Below are 18664 nucleotides of genomic sequence, written 5' to 3' on the forward strand. Positions count from 1 at the left end.
CCGACCGGCCCCGTCCACCCTGCCCTGCTGCGCCCCTCCACCCACGCCCTGCTGCGCCCCGGCCGGCCCCATCCACCCTTCCCCGGCGGCTGCCCCCGGCCTCCCTGCTGCCCGCTGCACCGGCGCGGCCAAGGTGAGAATATTTTTATTTTTTTTTTTGCATTTTGTTACTTTTTTTTTGCATAGATGGATATGTGATGAATGGATATATGCATGCATGTACAGATTGATGGTGAAGTTTGTGATAGATGGATGCATTGATGGATATTGCTCAATTTTGTGAATTTGGACACTTAGATATTGCTCAAGTTTTTCAATATGTGCATGTAAAGAGATGAGCGAGGGAAGATAATGGAGTATGAACGAGCTCCGTTTGTTTTTTTATAAGAGAGAAAGAATGGGGGAGAGAGGAATGGAGTAGGAACGGGTTTAGAGTTTTTTTTTACAATTTGACATGTTGTTTCAAGTTCATTCATAATGTTGTGCCAATGCTTAATGTGAGGTGATGACCTAAATTTTTATCACTCGGTGGAATTAACAGGATTTGTGGTGTTCCATCTTCGTGGAGTGATCATCCACGTTGGAGGTGTTTGTCCATGATCGTCCCTCCTTTGATTGACTACATCCTGTACATCGGAGGGTGAGCAACAGTTCCATGACCTCGTCCACTTTTTCCATGTCACTAGATTGAATTTTCACATCAAGTCGCGTAACCTAGGTCTCCCGTCCGAAAGGGTTGCATTGATAAGTATGCATTCAATTGCATATTTATCACCGTAGCTCTTTCGGATTGTCCAGCGCTTTCCACGGGCAGCCCGAGGATGTGTAGATTGGGTACGTTGTTCATGCTCTACCCCATTCCGAGACAGGATTTCGGCGGCGTCTCCCCGTTGTTCTCCAGATGCACATTCTCTTGGCATTTTGCCGAGACATGTCTTTGGAGAACAGCGGGGAGGTGGTGCCGAAATTTTGTCTCGGAATGGGGTAGAGCATGGACCGTACTCAATCTACACACTCTCGGGTGGGATTAGGACCCATCTTTACCTATTAGAGATGTAGGTGGATTAAATGTCGTTTCTCGTCAACCTTGTAAAAAATAAAATATTGATGTGGGTAATTTAAATGAATCCTTAATTTTGTTGTGTGGCTTCCAATAAAGCAGAGATGACAGATAATCAGTGGATGTATAGTGGGTTTTTCCGTCGGAATCAAGTAACAACAGAGTGGGTCGAGAAAACTGATGTGTTTTTGAAAGAGATATTCCGTAGTCCAATGAGGATTGTGCCAGAATACCCGTGTGCCAAATGTAAGAGTCGTATCCGCAGAGATAAGAGTGAGATGACTAAGCACCTTCGCACGAATGGATTTATGCCCAACTTTAATATGCCAATAAACTTTGCCTAGCAGGACCGTGGTAGAGAGGATGTGATACGACAACGCGTCGCTGGTTATGAGGACGATGGGGTTAGAGACATGCTAGATGATGTCTTTGCTGCACAGCCGACACCTCCGTCACATTTAGCGAATGAACCGGAGGAGCCGGAGGAAACCGCAAAGGCCTTCCTGTTAATCTTGGCCTCGTCAAAGAAACCTCTCTATGAGGGTGCCAAGCTGTCTGTGCTGGATGCCATCTCGCAACTGATGGCAGTCAAGGCTGAGTACGGCTGTAGTCGAGGTTGCTTCAAAGCATTTCTGGGAGTATGGGCTAACAGCCTGCCCGAGGGCCATGAACTGCCAAAAACCATGTACGGTACGAAGAAAATCATGAAGGCGCTCTCCATGGACTATGAGAAAATACATGTTTGTCCAAAGAATTGCCTTTTGTTTAGGCATGAGTATGCGGATGACAACTACTGTAGGAAGTGCGGTTCCTCTCGGTATATTGAGGTGGTCGATAAGCATGGTCAGAAGCAGCAGCTAAAAATCCCTATGAAGGTTCTTCGGTATCTTCATTTTATAAAAAGACTGCAAATGCTTTTCATCACCGAGGAGTCTGCCAAAATGATGAAGTGGCACAAGGAAGGGAAAAGGTACAATCCAAAAAAAATTGTACTTACATCAGAAGGTGAAGCATGGAAGTCATTCGATATAAAGTACACGGAGGAAGCAGCCGAGGCTGGGAATGTCAGAATTGCTATAACAGGTGATGGGTTCAATCCATATGGTATGTCGTCTAATCCATACAGCTGCTGGACCGTATTTGTTATTCCGCTCAATCTCCCTCTCGGCGCCATAATGCAACGCAAGCCATGTTCCTGTCGCTTATAATTCCGGGGCCTGAATATCGAAGGAAGAATTTGAGTGTGTTTATGCAGCCTTTGATGGATCATTTGCACCATTCTTGGTACTTCCCGAGGTTGACATACGACCGGCATCTGCAAAAAAATTTCTTGATGAAAGTTTGGCTACAGTATTGCATGCATGACTTTCCCGGCTATGCCCTGTTCTGCGGATGGTGTACAAGTGGAAAAATGCCTTGCCCAGTGTGCATGCAGGCCTTGATTTTCATTTGGCTGAAGAAGGGTGGCAAGTATGTTGCCTTTGACCTGCATCGACAGTTCCTCCCTCCAGACCATCCTGATAGGGAAGACAAGAAGAACTTCACAAAAGGCAAAGTGTCCATGAAGTAAACGAGATTCCAACATTTTCTGGTGCGGATGTGCTTGCTCAGCTCAAAGCTCTTAAGCCTACCGGTGAAGGGAAAGGCAAAGGCAAAGGCAAAGGCAAAGGCAAAGGTAAAGGGAAAAAAATGTTTTGAAGGATATGGTGAGACGCACAATTGGACTCACATTACCCCCTTCACACAGCTTCCCTATTTTAAGGACCTCAAACTTCCATACAACATTGACGTGATGCACACAGAAAAGAATGTCGCAGAGTCCCTTTTTAACACGATCCTCAACATTCCTGATAAGACAAAGGATAATGTTAATGCTAGAGTCGATCAACAGAATATTTGTGATAGACCACGTCTTCACATGCAACCTCCCACAGGCAGTCGAAAATCTTGGTTCAAGCCAGATGTTGACTTCGTACTTAAAAAGGATCATAAGATGGAGGCATTCAAGTGGCTGAAACACGTCGTGAAGTTCACTGATGGTTATGCGTCGAATATAAGTAAGGGGGTCAATCTTTCAACGGGCAGAGTGAGCGGGCTCAAGAGTCATGACTATCATGTATGGATTGAGCGGATTATGCCGGTGATGGTTCGGGGCTATGTTCCCGAGTGTGTCTGGCGTGTGCTTGCAGAGTTAAGCCATTTCTTCCGAACACTTTGTGCTAAAGAAGTATGTCCTGAGAAGATAAAAGAAATGCATAAGAAGGCGCCGGAGTTGATATGCAAGCTAGAGAAGATCTTTCCGCCAGGCTTATTTACTCCGATGACACATCTCATTTTGCACCTTGCGAACGAGGTATTGTTGGGGGGCCTGTGCAGTATCGTTGGTAGTACAGCCCTGAGATACAGAACAAGCATTTGAGACAGAAATGTGGAAACAAAGCTAAGATTGAAGCTTCCATAGCTGAGGCAGTTATCCTAGAGGACGTGGCAGACCTCAGGACAGCCTACTATCCGGACCATGTTCCCACGTTGCACAATAAGGTTTCTCGATACAATACAGAAGAACCCAAGTATAAACCCAAGTTGCCTCTATTCATCGGGCAAGGTGGCAGGGCTGGATGCTCGACATCTTATGTCATGCTACGAGATGAGTGGGAGGATGTCACGTTCTATATCTTGCACAACATCAAGGAAGTTGAGGATGAGTGGATGAGGTAATACCTTTGCACCATTCTTTTAGTCAATTCATTATGTTCACTTTGCCTAGTTCTTATACCGCTTTTCTTATTATAGTCGATTCGTTGAGGAAGAGTGGACGGGAATGCTGCCTCCTACTAAAGCGGAGGCACTTGCTCTTCTCCGAAAGGGTGCTGATGGAAGGAAAATTTTCGTTGCATGGTTCATGGAGAAAGTAATATTTCACACTTCCCTATTACCCATTTCACGCTTCCAATTAAACTCATGCACCCTATAATTTCAATTAAACTTGTAGGGAAATGATCCGAACGAATCAATGGATGAAGAATTGAGATGGGTTTCCATGGGTTTTGACCCTACCGTCATGACATGCCAAAAGTATGATGTGAATGGGTATCACTTCCATACAGAGGAGCACCAGAACAGTCGGCCTGATCCCAAAACCATAAATACCGGAGTATTCACCGAAGGAGATAATAAAGTAGATTACTACGGAAGGGTAGGAAAAATATACGAGCTTATATTCAAACGTGGCCGTAAACACCTAAGTCTCACTGTGTTCAAATGACGATGGTTCGACCCCAAAAAGGGTCTGACACATACGCCTTCTGTTAGTTTAGTTGAAGTTAAACCATCAACCGTCTATGCCAGAGTTGATCTCTTTATCACCGCTACCCAGGCCACACAAGTATATTATCTGCCTTATCCATGCCAGAAAGAGTACCTAAAGGGTTGGGAAGTTGTGTTCAAGGTGTCGCCACATGGTAAGCTACCAGACCCGAACGATGATGATTACTACAACATAAACCCCATGACATACGAGGGAGTGTTCTTTCAAGAGGAACATGATGACATGGTCCGAAACAAGGAGGATGATGACTTGGGTTATGTTGACCTGGACCCAAACGACAACGGCGCATGGATTGATGGTGAGGCAGTTGTGAATCAAAGAGACATAATTATGCTTGAAAAGTTAAATCAAGACGCTGACGCTGACGATGAGGAAGAGCCTCCACCTCCGTCAGACAACGAAGAAGATATGCGGGATAGTGATGATGAGACCGGTCGACAAATAGATTACAATAGTGATGATTCATATGGGTTCTAGAAAATGTATGTTCTTTTAATGATCATTACAATAGTATACTTAATGTGCTCTTTTGTTATTAATGTCTTTTAATGATCATTACAATTGTTTATTCTCTTCTCAATGCAGGTTTGCTAATCATGGGCAAGTCCAGCGGTGCCAGTTTCCTCTGTAAACTCAAAGGAGGACTTACTCGGAGTGGACGAGCCCACGAGGTTCCCTCCCGACTACACGAGGATGGCACCTCACAGGGAGGTGGAGGGGTTGGGGGAGGAGACCCTAGAGGAGGAGGGGGTGGGGGGAGTGAAGGAAATATGCCCTAGAGGCAATAACAAAAGTTATTATTTATTTCCTCATATCATGATAAATGTTTATTATTCATGCTAGAATTGTATTAACCGGAAACATGATACATGTGTGAATACATAGACAAACATATAGTCACTAGTATGCCTCTACTTGACTAGCTCATTAATTAATCAAAGATGGTTATGTTTCCTAACCATAGACATGTGTTGTCATTTGATTAATGGGATCACATCATTAGGAGAATGATGTGATTGACATGACCCATTCTGTTAGCCTAGCACTTGATCGTTTAGTATATTGCTATTGCTTTCTTCATGACTTATACATGTTCCTGTAACTATGAGATTATGCAACTCCCGTTTACCGGAAGAACACTTTGGGTACTACCAAACGTCACAACGTAACTGGGTGATTATAAAGGAGTACTACAGGTGTCTCCGAAGGTACATGTTGAGTTGGCGTATTTTGAGATTAGGTTTTGTCACTCCGATTGTCGGAGAGGTATCTCTGGGCCCTCTCGGTAATGCACATCACTATAAGCCTTGCAAGCAATGTGACCAATGAGTTGGTTATGGGATGATGCATTACGTAACGAGTAAAGAGACTTGTCGGTAACGAGATTGAACTAGGTATTGGATACTGATGATCAAATCTCGGGCAAGTAACATACCGATGACAAAGGGAACAACGTATGTTGTTATGCGGTTTGACCGATAAAGATCTTCATAGAATATGTAGGAAACAATATGGGCATCCAGGTTCCGCTATTGGTTTTTGACCGAGAATAGTTCTAGGTCATGTCTACATAGTTCTCGAACCCGTAGGGTCCGCACGCTTAACGTTACAATCAAGTTTTATTATGAGTTTATAAGTTTTGATGTACCGAAGTTTGTTCGGAGTCCCGGATGTGATCACGGACATGACGAGGAGTATCGAAATGGTCGAGACCTAAAGATTGATATATTGGACGACTATATTCGGACACCGGAAGTGTTCCGGACGTTGTCGGAGAAAACCGGAGTGCCGAAGGGTTACCGGAACCCCCCGGGGAGAAATAATGGGCCACATGGGCCTTGGTGGAAAGAGAGAGGGGCGGCCATGGTGGGCCGCGCGCCCCCTCTCCCTCTGGTCCGAATTGGACTAGGAGGGGGGACGGCGCCCCCCTCTTTCCTTCCCCCCTCTTCCCCTTCCTCCCCCCTCCTAGTAGGAGTAGGAAAGGGGGAGTCCTACTCCTACTAGGAGGACTCCTCCTCCTTGGCGCGCCCACAAGGGCCGGCCGGCCTCCCCCCTCCCTCCTTTATATACGGGGGCAGGGGGGCACCCCAGGACACACAAGTTGATCTACGGATCGTTCCTTAGCTGTGTGCGGTGCCCCCCTCCACCATATTCCACCTCGGTCATATCGTCGCGGAGTTTAGGCGAAGCCCTGCGCCGGTAGAACATCATCATCGTCACCACGCCGTCGTGCTGATGGAACTCATCCCCGAAGCTTTGCTGGATCGGAGCCCGGGGATCGTCATCGAGCTGAACGTGTGCTGAACTCGGAGGTGCCGTACGTTCAGTGCTTGGATCGGTCGGATCGTGAAGACGTACGACTACATCAACCGCGTTGTCATAATGCTTCCGCTTACGGTCTACGAGGGTACATGGACAACACTCTCCCCTCTTGTTGCTATGTCATCACCATGATCTTGCGTGTATGTAGGAATTTTTTTGAAATTACTATGTTCCCCAACAGTGGCATCCGAGCCTGGTTTTATGCGTAGATGTCATATGCACGAGTAGAACACAAGTGAGTTGTGGGTGATACAAGTCATACTGCTTACCAGCATGTCATACTTTGGTTCGGCGGTATTGTGAGATGAAGCGGCCCGGACCGACATTACGCGTACGCTTACGCGAGACTGGTTTCACCGTTACGAGCACTCGTGCTTAAAGGTGACTGGCGGGTGTCTGTCTCTCTCACTTTAGCTGAATCGAGTGTGGCTACGCCCGGTCCTTGCGAAGGTTAAAACAGCACTAACTTGACGAACTATCGTTGTGGTTTTGATGCGTAGGTAAGAACGGTTCTTGCTAAGCCCGTAGCGGCCACGTAAAACTTGCAACAACAAAGTAGAGGACGTCTAACTTGTTTTTGCAGGGCATGTTGTGATGTGATATGGTCAAGACGTGATACTATATTTTATTGTATGAGATGATCATGTTTTGTAACCGAAGTTATCGGCAACTGGCAGGAGCCATATGGTTGTGGCTTTATTGTATGAAATGCAAACGCCCTGTAATTGCTTTACTTTATCACTAAGCGGTAGCGATAGTCGTAGAAGCAATAGACGGCGTAAACGACAACGATGCTACGATGAAGATCAAGGTGTCGCACCGGTGACGATGGTGATCACGACGGTGCTTCAGAGATGGAGATCACAAGCACAAGATGATGATGGCCATATCATATCACTTATATTGATTGCATGTGATGTTTATCCTTTATGCATCTTATCTTGCTTTGATTGACGGTAGCATTTTAAGATGATCTCTCACTAAAATTATCAAGAAGTGTTCTCCCTGAGTATGCACCGTTGCCAAAGTTCATCGTACCCAGACACCACGTGATGATCGGGTGTGATAAGCTCTACGTCCATCTACAACAGGTGCAAGCCATTTTTGCACACACAGAATACTCAGGTTAAACTTGACAAGCCTAGCATATGCAGATATGGCCCCGGAACACGGAGACCGAAAGGTCGAGCGTGAATCATATAGTAGATATGATCAACATAGTGATGTTCACCATTGAAAACTACTCCATCTCACGTGATGATCGGTTATGGTTTAGTTGATTTGGATCACGTGATCACTTAGATGACAAGAGAGATGTCTGTCTAAGTGGGAGTTCTTAAGTAATATGATTAATTGAACTTAAATTTATCATGAACTTAGTACCTGATAGTATTTTGCTTATCTAGGTTTGTTGTAGATAGATGGCTCGTGTTGTTGTTCCGTTGAATTTTAATGCGTTCCTTGAGAAAGCAAAGTTGAAAGATGATGGTAGCAATTACACGGACTGGGTCCGTAACTTGAGAATTATCCTCATTGCTGCACAGAAGAATTATGTCCTGGAAGCACCGCTGGGTGCCAGGCCTGCTGCTGATGCAACTGACGATGTTAAGAACGTCTAGCAGAGCAAAGCTGCTGACTACTCGATAGTTCAGTGTGCCATGCTTTACAGCTTAGAACCGGGTCTTCAACGACGTTTTGAACGTCATGGAGCATATGAGATGTTCCAGGAGTTGAAGTTAATATTTCAAGCAAATGCCCAGATTGAGAGATATGAAGTCTCCAATAAGTTCTATAGCTGCAAGATGGAGGAGAATAGTTCTGTCAGTGAACACATACTCAAAATGTCTGGGTATAATAATCACTTGATTCAACTGGGAGTTAATCTTCCTGATGATAGTGTCATTGATAGAATTCTCCAATCACTGCCACCAAGCTACAAGAGCTTCGTGATGAACTATAATATGCAAGGGATGAACAAGACAATTCCCGAGCTCTTCGCAATGCTAAAAGCTGCGGAAGTAGAAATAAAGAAGGAGCGTCAAGTGTTGATGGTTAACAAGACCACTAGTTTCAAGAAAAAGGGCAAAGGGAAGAAGAAGGGGAACTTCAAGAAGAACAGCAAGCAAGTTGCTGCTCAAGAGAAGAAACCCAAGTCTGGACCTAAGCCTAAGACTGAGTGCTTCTACTTCAAGCAGACTGGACACTGGAAGCAGAACTGCACCAAGTATTTGGCGGATAAGAAGGATCGCAAGGTGAACAAAGGTATATGTGATATACATGTTATTGATGTGTACCTTACTAGAGCTCGCAGTAGCACCTGGGTATTTGATACTGGTTCTGTTGCTAACATTTGCAACTCGAAACAGGGACTACGGAATAAGCGAGCACTGGCAAAGGATGAGGTGACGATGCGCGTGGGAAACGGTTCCAAAGTCGATGTGATCGCGGTCGGCATGCTACCTCTACATCTACCTTCGGGATTAGTTTTAGACCTGAATAATTGTTATTTGGTGCCAGCGTTGAGCATGAACATTATATCTGGATCTTGTTTGATGCGAGACGGTTATTCATTTAAATCAGAGAATAATGGTTGTTCTATTTATATGAGTAATATCTTTTATGGTCATGCACCCTTGAAGAGTGGTCTATTTTTGTTGAATCTCGATAGTAGTGATATACATATTCATAATGTCGAAGCCAAAATATGCAGAGTTAAAAATGATAGTGCAACTTATTTGTGGCACTGCCGTTTAGGTCATATCGGTGTAAAGCGCATGAAGAAACTCCATACTGATGGAATTTTGGAATCACTTGATTATGAATCACTTGGTACTTGCGAACCGTGCCTCATGGGCAAGATGACTAAAACATTGTTCTCCGATACTATGGAGAGAGCAACAGATTTGTCGGAAATCATACATACAGATGTATGCGGTCCGATGAATGTTGAAGCTCATGGCGGATATCGTTATTTTCTCACCTTCACAGATGATTTAAGCAGATATGGGTATATCTACTTAATGAAACACAAGTCTGAAACATTTGAAAAGTTCAAAGAATTTCAGAGTGAAGTGGAAAATCATCGTAACAAGAAAATAAAATTCCTATGATCTGATTGTGGAGGAGAATATTTGAGTTACGAGTTTGGTTTACATTTGAAACAATGCGGAATAGTTCCGCAGCTCACGCCACCCGGAACACCACAACGAAATGGTGTGTCCAAACATCGTAATCGTACTTTACTAGATATGGTGCGATCTATGATGTCTCTTACTGATTTACCGCTATCGTTCTGGGGTTATGCTTTAGAGACGGCCGCATTCACGTTAAATAGGGCACCATCAAAATCTGTTGAGACGACGCCTTATGAACTGTGGTTTGGCAAGAAACCAAAGTTGTCATTTCTTAAAGTTTGGGGCTGCGATGCTTATGTGAAAAACTTCAACCAGATAAGCTCGAACCTAAATCAGAGAAATGTGTCTTCATAGGATACCCAAAAGAAACAGTTGGGTATACCTTCTATCACAGATCCGAGGGCAAGACATTCGTTGCTAAGAATGGATCCTTTCTAGAGAAGGAGTTTCTCTCGAAAGAAGTGAGTGGGAGGAAAGTAGAACTTGATGAGGTAACTGTACCTGCTCCCTTATTGGAAAGTAGTTCATCACATGAATCGGTTCCTGTGACACCTACACCAATTAGTGAGGAAGCTAATGATATTGATCATGAAACTTCAAATCAAGTTTCTACTGAACTTCGAAGGTCTACCAGAGTAAGATCCGCACCAGAGTGGTACGGTAATCCTATTCTGGAAATCATGTTACTTGACCATGACGAACCTACGAACTATGAGGAAGCGATGATGAGCCCAGATTCCGCAAAATGGCTAGAGGCCATGAAATCTGAGATGGGATCCATGTATGAGAACAAAGTATGGACTTTGGTTGACTTGCCCGATGATCGGTAGGCCATTGAGGACAAATGGATCTTTAAGAAGAAGACTGACGCTGATGGTAATGTAACTGTCTATAAAGCTCGACTTGTCGCAAAAGGTTTTCGACAAGTTCAAGGGGTTGACTACGATGAGACTTTCTCACCCGTAGTGATGCTTAAGTCTGTCCGAATCATGTAAGCCATTGCTGCATTTCATGATTATGAAATCTGGCAAATGGATGTCAAAACTGCATTCTTGAATGGATTTATGGAAGAAGAGTTGTATATGATGCAGCCAGAAGGTTTTGTTGATCCAAAAGGTGCTAACAAAGTATGCAAGCTCCAGCGATCCATTTATGGACTGGTGCAAGCATATCGGAGTTGGAATAAACGCTTTGATAGTGTGATCAAAGCATATGGTTTTATACAGACTTTTGGAGAAGCCTGTATTTACAAGAAAGTGAGTGGGAGCTCTGTAGCATTTCTGATATTATATGTAGATGACATATTATTAATTGGAAATGATATAGAATTTCTGGATAGCATAAAGGGATACTTGAATAAAAGTTTTTCAATGAAAGATCTAGGTGAAGCTGCTTACATATTGGGCATCAAGATCTATAGAGATAGATCAAGACTCTTAATAGGACTATCACAAAGCACATACCTTGATAAAATTTTGAAAAAGTTCAAAATGGATCAGGCAAAGAAAGGGTTCTTGCCCGTGCTTCAAGGTGTGAAGTTGAGTCAAACTCAATGCCCGACCACAGCAAAAGATAGAGGGAAAATGAAAGATGTTCCCTATGCTTCAGCCATAGGCTCTATCATGTATGCAATGCTGTGTACCAGACCTGACGTATGCTTAGCAATAAGTTTGGCAGGGAGGTACCAAAGTAATCCAGGAGTGGATCACTGGACAGCGGTCAAGAACATCCTGAAATACCTGAAAAGGACTAAGGATATGTTTCTCGTATATGGAGGTGACCAAGAGCTAGTCGTAAATGGTTACGTTGATGCAAGCTTTGACACTGATCCGGACGATTCTAAATCGCAAACCGGATACGTGTTTTTATTAAACGGTGGAGCTGTAAGTTGGTGCAGTTCTAAACAAAGCATCGTGGCGGGATCTACATGTGAAGCTGAGTACATAGCTGCTTCGGAAGCAGCAAATGAAGGAGTCTGGATGAAGGAGTTCATTACCGATCTAGGTGTCATACCTAGTGCATCGGGACCAATGAAGATCTTCTGTGAAAATACTGGTGCAATTGCTTTGGCAAAGGAATCCAGATTTCATAAGAGGACCAAGCACATCAAGAGACGCTTCAATTCCATCCGGGACCAAGTCCAAGTGGGAGACATAGAAATTTGCAAGATACATACGGATCTAAATGTTGCAGACCCATTGACTAAGCCTCTCTCACGAGCAAAACATGATCAGCACCAAGACTCCATGGGTGTTAGAATCATTACTATGTAATCTAGATTATTGACTCTAGTGCAAGTGGGAGACTGAAGGAAATATGCCCTAGAGGCAATAATAAAGTTATTATTTATTTCCTCATATCATGATAAATGTTTATTATTCATGCTAGAATTGTATTAACCGGAAACATGATACATGTGTGAATACATAGACAAACATATAGTCACTAGTATGCCTCTACTTGACTAGCTCATTAATCAAAGATGGTTATGTTTCCTAACCATAGACATGTGTTGTCATTTGATTAATGGGATCACATCATTAGGAGAATGATGTTATTAACATGACCCATTCCGTTAGCCTAGCACTTGATCGTTTAGTATATTGCTATTGCTTTCTTCATGACTTATACATGTTCCTGTAACTATGAGATTATGCAACTCCCGTTTACCGAAGGAACACTTTGGGTACTACCAAACGTCACAACGTAACTGGGTGATTATAAAGGAGTACTACAGGTGTCTCCGAAGGTACATGTTGAGTTGGCGTATTTCGAGATTAGGTTTTGTCACTCCGATTGTCGGAGAGGTATCTCTGGGCCCTCTCGGTAATGCACATCACTATAAGCCTTGCAAGCAATGTGACCAATGAGTTTGTTACGGGATGATGCATTACATAACGAGTAAAGAGACTTGCGAGTAACGAGATTGAACTAGGTATTGGATACCGACGATTAAATCTCGGGCAAGTAACATACCGATGACAAAGGGAACAACGTATGTTGTTATGCGGTTTGACCGATAAAGATCTTCGTAGAATATGTAGGAACCAAAATGGTCATCCAGGTTCCGCTATTGGTTATTGACCGAGAATAGTTCTAGGTCATGTCTACATAGTTCTCAAACCCGTAGGGTCCGCACGCTTAACGTTATGATGACAGTTTTATTATGAGTTTATAAGTTTTGATGTACTGAAGTTTGTTCGGAGTCCCGGATGTGATCACGGACAGGACGAGGAGTCTCGAAATGGTCGAGACATAAAGATTGATATATTGGACGACTATATTCGGACACCGGAAGTGTTCCGGACGTTGTCGGAGAAAACCGGAGTGCCGGAGGCTTACAGGAATCCCCCGGGGAGAGATAATGGGCCACATGGGCCTTGGTGGAAAGAGAGAGGGGCGGCCAGGGTGGGCCACACGCCCCCTCTCCCTCTGGTCCAAATTGGACTAGGAGGGGGTGGGGCGGCGCCCCCCTCTTTCCTTGCCCCCTCTTCCCCTTCCTTCCCCCTCCTAGTAGGAGTAGGAAAGGGGGAGTCCTACTCCTACTAGAAGGAGGACTCCTCCTCCTTGGCGCGCCCACAAGGGCCGGCCGGCCTCCCCCCTCCCTCCTTTATATACGGGGGCAGGGGGGCACCCCAGGACACACAAGTTGATCTACGGATCATTCCTTAGCCGTGTGCGGTGCCCCCCTCCACCATATTCCACCTCGGTCATATCGTCGCAGAGTTTAGGCGAAGCCCTGTGCCGGTAGAACATCATCATCGTCACCACGCAGTCGTGCTGATGGAACTCATCCCCGAAGCTTTGCTGGATCGGAGCCCGGGGATCGTCATCTAGCTGAACGTGTGCTGAACTCGGAGGTGCCGTACATTCGGTGCTTGGATCGGTCGGATCGTGAAGACGTACGACTACATCAACCGCGTTGTCATAATGCTTCCGCTTACGGTCTACGAGGGTACGTGGACAACACTCTCCCCTCTTGTTGCTATGTCATCACCATGATCTTGCGTGTACGTAGGAATTTTTTTGAAATTACTACGTTCCCCAACAGGGAGAGCCCCTAGAGGACGAGGAGGTGGGGGGAGAGGCAACCGGGCCAAAAAACTCCAGGCCGTGTCCGAAATAGGAGGGTCTTCTTCGATGCCCTCCTATGCTGATGCAGCTTCTGAGTCTGAGGAGGAGTATGTTCCTGATGTCGAGGAGGAGGAGGGTGAGGAGGAGGATGCCAAGGAGGAGGACACCGAGGAGGAGGAGGCCGAGGAGGAGGGTGAGGAGGAGGGCGAGGAAGGTGGAGGGGAGGTTGACCCCGAGTTGTGGGGTGACTTGCCACCGGGTGCTTCGCAGCGGTGGCTGCGTGGTAATGCCGGAGTACCTACACCACCTTCTATCGAGTCGCACAAGTGGCTCGTTGAACCTGCGGCACTACAGGAATCTGCTACTTTGCCATCAGCCACGGCAGACGGCAAAGGCATGGATGGCGGACGGCAAAGACCTTTTCCGTCAGCCGCGGACGGCAAAAGGTGACGGCAAAGTAGGGGACGGCAAAGAGCTGCGTTGCCGTCTGCTTCGGGCACCTGACGGCAAAGGGGCCTTTGCCATCAGCAGCGGACGACAAAGAAGACGGACGGCAGTAAATTCGTTGTTACTCCGTTAGGTGGTTAACGGCAGGCCTTTGTCGTCTGCTGCGGACGGCAAAGCCTTTGCCGTGTGCTGCTGATGGCAAACTGACCAAATTGGTCAGCCTCCCAGGAAGCACAGTTGCCTACCATGTGGCCTCTTTGCCGTCCGCTGCTGATGGCAAAGAGCCCTTTGTTGTCGGTGGCAGACAGCAAAGGGCCTGCATATTGTCTCTTTTTTCTGTTTTTTTAATCCAACAATTTTCACAGCAAATATATATATGACATATATAGATATATTTCCATATCACATATCCAGCACATAAGTTTCATATCACATATCACATCAGTTTCATCCATACACATTGTTCATACATAAGCAAGTTCCATCCATACACATTGTTCATACATAAGCAAGTTCCATCCATATACATATTACAATGCAAAGTTTCGTCAAGATAGCAAGTTCTATCATAGCAAGCTAGATACAATGCAAAGTTTTATCAAAGGAAAAGCAAGCACTCCATCATAGCAAGCTAGCTTCCATGAAGTGAATGAAATCTGCAAAATGGTAAATAAGAAAGTTAGAAATAGGTGACTAGAACAAGAAGAAGACTAGAACAAGAAGTATATGTCATTTATGAGCTAAGTTAGGTGAAATGGATCATATATGAGCTAACAAAAGTTGAAATGGGTTGTTTATGAGCTAACTTAGTTGAAATGGATCATTTATGAGCTAACTTAGTTGAAATGGGTCGTTTATGAGCTAACTTAGGTGAAATGGATCGTTTATGAGCTAACTTAGGTGAAATGGATCGTTTTTGAGCTAACTTAGGTGAAATGCATCATTTATGAGTTTTTATGAGCTAACTTAGTTGAAATGGGTCGTTTATGACCTAACTTAGGTGAAATGGATCATTTAAGAGCTAATTTAGGTGAAATGGATCGTTTTTAGCTAACTTAGGTGAAATTGATCGTTTAGGAGCAAATCTAGGTGAAATGGGTCATTTTGGAGCTAACCTACGTGAAATGGGTCATTTTGGAGCTAACCTAGGTGAAATGAGTCATTTTGGACTAACCTAGGTGAAATGGGTCATTTTAAAGCTAACGTAGGTAAAATGGATCATTTACGAGCTAATCTACTAAAATGGGTCATTTTAGAGCTAACTTGGATAAATTGGATCACTTGTAAGCTAACTAAGGTAAAATGAGTCATATTAGATCTAACTTAGGTAAAATGGATCATTTATGAGCTAACTAAGTTAATTATGCAATTTTTGACATATGTAAGCTTATTAAGTCATTTTGAAGGAAAAGAAGCTAACTCTAGGTCATTATGGTAAGCATATTGGAGGAAATAAAGCTAAGTCTAAGTCTAGAGAAACTTACCGTGATCAGGGAGGTGGAGGAGCGGGCTGGCTCGTGCCGGTAGCTGGAGAAGAATCGTGCGATGCGTTTCTGGAGTTAAGCTGCACCAAAGATCATTTCCAATGTCTCGTTAGCATTATGACACTCAAATTTTAAGACTAGCAAGTAATGTCCATTCAAATTAAACTCACCGTGCTCCCAGGAGAAATCACTGGCATCGGCGGAGCGGTCTGACCGGACTTCTCGCACACAGACTGCACATTTGGTTTTCACAACAGAGTCATACTAGTTAGTAATGAGACTCAAATGTTAAGACTAGCAAGTAATCTGCAGAAGAAACTTACCACAAGGAGCTCATACATGGCCCTTGCCTGCATGTCATTCTGTGCCCTCTCCTCCTCCAACATCTTTGTCGTCCTCTCCTCCAACTCCCGCTGCCTCTCCACCGCCTCCGCCAGAAGTTTCTCCGTTCTATCTCTCTCACTCTGTATAGCAGCCTACAAAACCACTCACATGACCATTTGTAATCATTGATGGAAGCGCACACAATGTAATGGAGAAAGATAGCTGAGTACGTATAACTAACCTTGATGGCGAGTTGGACTGGCCATTCACGAGGCCTTATCTCAGGAGCGGAGCTCGACTGATGCGCCTTGATCTACGGGAGAGTGCTAGGACAACGGATAAGTCCATCTCCCATGGCTATGGATCCATGGGACCTCCCGCCACCAGATATCATCAGCAACTCTGTATCAATGGGACCCTGGCTCGGGTTAAAGTCCTCCCCTTTCCTCACCTTACCCTGATCTCTATATTGCACGAGCTTGTCGTGGGCGGAGATGTTGGTGAAATTCTTTGGACCATCGAGGTCATACGTAGAGAATGCCTTGACTTTCTTGTAAGAGCCAGTGTGGGCCATGGCATACAGGTCGTACACCTCTGGCACCTTATCCGCCTTATTGTAGCGTGCCTGAAAGAGAGAAACAAAGTAAATTAGTAATTAAAGGGCTAAAGCTAGCATGATGAATGAATTGCATGAATCATGAAGCAAACCACATACCCAGTTCTGCCCGTACTGAAATAAGTTGGAGCTGCCTTGGTGGTGTGGCACACCTTCCATTTGGGCATGTTTGTCCTTGGCCTCGTTGTGGGTGGCCCGCCATTCTTTTGAGCACCACCCATCGACCAACACCTCCCAACAATCCATCCGATCCGCACACCATCTCTAAGGGGCCTAAGTTAGCAAATAGAAACTTCAGCGCTACGGCTATGAATTACTAAATGAAGGAATTAAGTACAAGGCCTTAAGAATTACCTTCATGTACTGCTCCTTACTCAAGAACTTATCGCGGCAATCCCGCTTGAACTTCTTGATACCACGGTCGGCGTAGTAGTCTCGAATAGACTGCACCCGAGCCTCATGTCGTAACTTCTGAAGTAGGCGCTTGCACTCCTTCTGGATAACATCTGCCGCCTCCTCCTCGTATCCCTCCTCACACCTGTAGAATGTCTGCAATCAAATGAGACAATATTGATTAGTACAATTAATAACTAGCTAGTTGAAGATTTTTAATTGTGTAAAGGAGAAATGACCCAGGACTTTCTGATCACCATGTCTGCCCTCGTCTTGCACAAGACACCGTCGATAATCTCACCCGGTGGGGCCGGGGCAGCCAAGTAGTGCTCCCAACTCAATCCAACCTCTGGAAGCCGACCCTCACCAGGCAACGTGACGAACCCCGGAAAGTTTTGCCGAATCAGAACTCCAAGGATGGAGTTGGGCCGGCGGACACTTTCATGGTGGTCCCAACCCCTGCAGCATGACAAGGCCAACGCATTAGTTATTTCAAGAAACATGAATGCAAAAGGTACAAAAAGATTAAATGCACTTACCTCTCCCCATCAGGGAAAATCAACCACCTCTGCTTGCGGGTCGCCGGCACGGACAGGAGCTGTGTAGCACCACGCTGGTAGACGTTGCCCCCTCCTCCCCCTCCTCCTCAAAATCAGTCGGCTCCCCGCCATCATCAGCATGGCCACTCGGCTCCCCGCCATCATCAGCACGGCCACTCGGCTCCCCGCCATCCTCAGGCTGACCCGACCAAGTACCCCATCCAGACGTGTGCTCCTCCGGGGTCTCGTGGGCCGAAGGCCCGTCGACCCGAGGCTCGTGGGTCGAAGACCCGTGGACCGGAGGCTCGTGGACCGGAGTCCGTGTAGCCTCCTCCTCAGACGAGTCCACCCTAGTAGTCACGTGCTCGGGTGAAACAGCTAGGGGCGGCGGCGAGGAAGGCGCCGTAAGAGTCACCCTACCTCCTCTCCCGCGACCACGTGCTCCACCTCGGCCCTTCTTCTTACCTCGTCCCCTGCTGGGCACCGCGGTCGACGAAGAAGGGCCGGCGGTGTCGCCATACTGTCCAGCAACGCTCGGCGGAGAGGTGCGTGTGGAATGGAAGACCTCACACTACGCGCCGACGAAGAAGGGGCCTCGGTGCGCTCCCGACCAGCGCCCATCATCTTTCAACACCTGCCATGACAAAGAATAAATGAAATTAGTACAACATGAAAAAAAGTACCGACATGAATAATAATATGTATATCACTTTGTATCATCATCAAGTACAACATAAACAACTGCACATTTAAAACTACCCGATCAACACAATTATATATGATGTTTTTCATAACAAAATCGAAAAATATATGACCTAACTAATAATTCACAAATATATGACCCCGTCGGCCTCTGGAAGGCCAAAGAACACCTTTTCGGGAGGTGTCGGGGGTCAGGGTGTCGTGTCGGGGTCGGGGTCGGGGTCTCGGGGTCGGGGTGTCG

At 45.5% G+C, this 18664-nt stretch overlaps 1 protein-coding gene across 1 annotated transcript in view; it reads left to right on the plus strand.

The window, feature by feature from the left end:
• The window catches only part of LOC123162169 (polyubiquitin-like), a 42000-nt gene that overhangs the window by 2553 nt on the left and 20783 nt on the right, over positions 1-18664 (plus strand). The window contains exon 2 of the mRNA XM_044579960.1: positions 11704-11727. Coding sequence (XP_044435895.1) covers positions 11704-11727 — 24 coding nt within the window. The remainder of the gene's footprint in view (positions 1-11703; positions 11728-18664) is intronic.

This window comes from Triticum aestivum, chromosome 7B (assembly GCF_018294505.1).
Source record: "Triticum aestivum cultivar Chinese Spring chromosome 7B, IWGSC CS RefSeq v2.1, whole genome shotgun sequence".
In the NCBI taxonomy this organism is placed as follows: Eukaryota; Viridiplantae; Streptophyta; class Magnoliopsida; order Poales; family Poaceae; genus Triticum; species Triticum aestivum.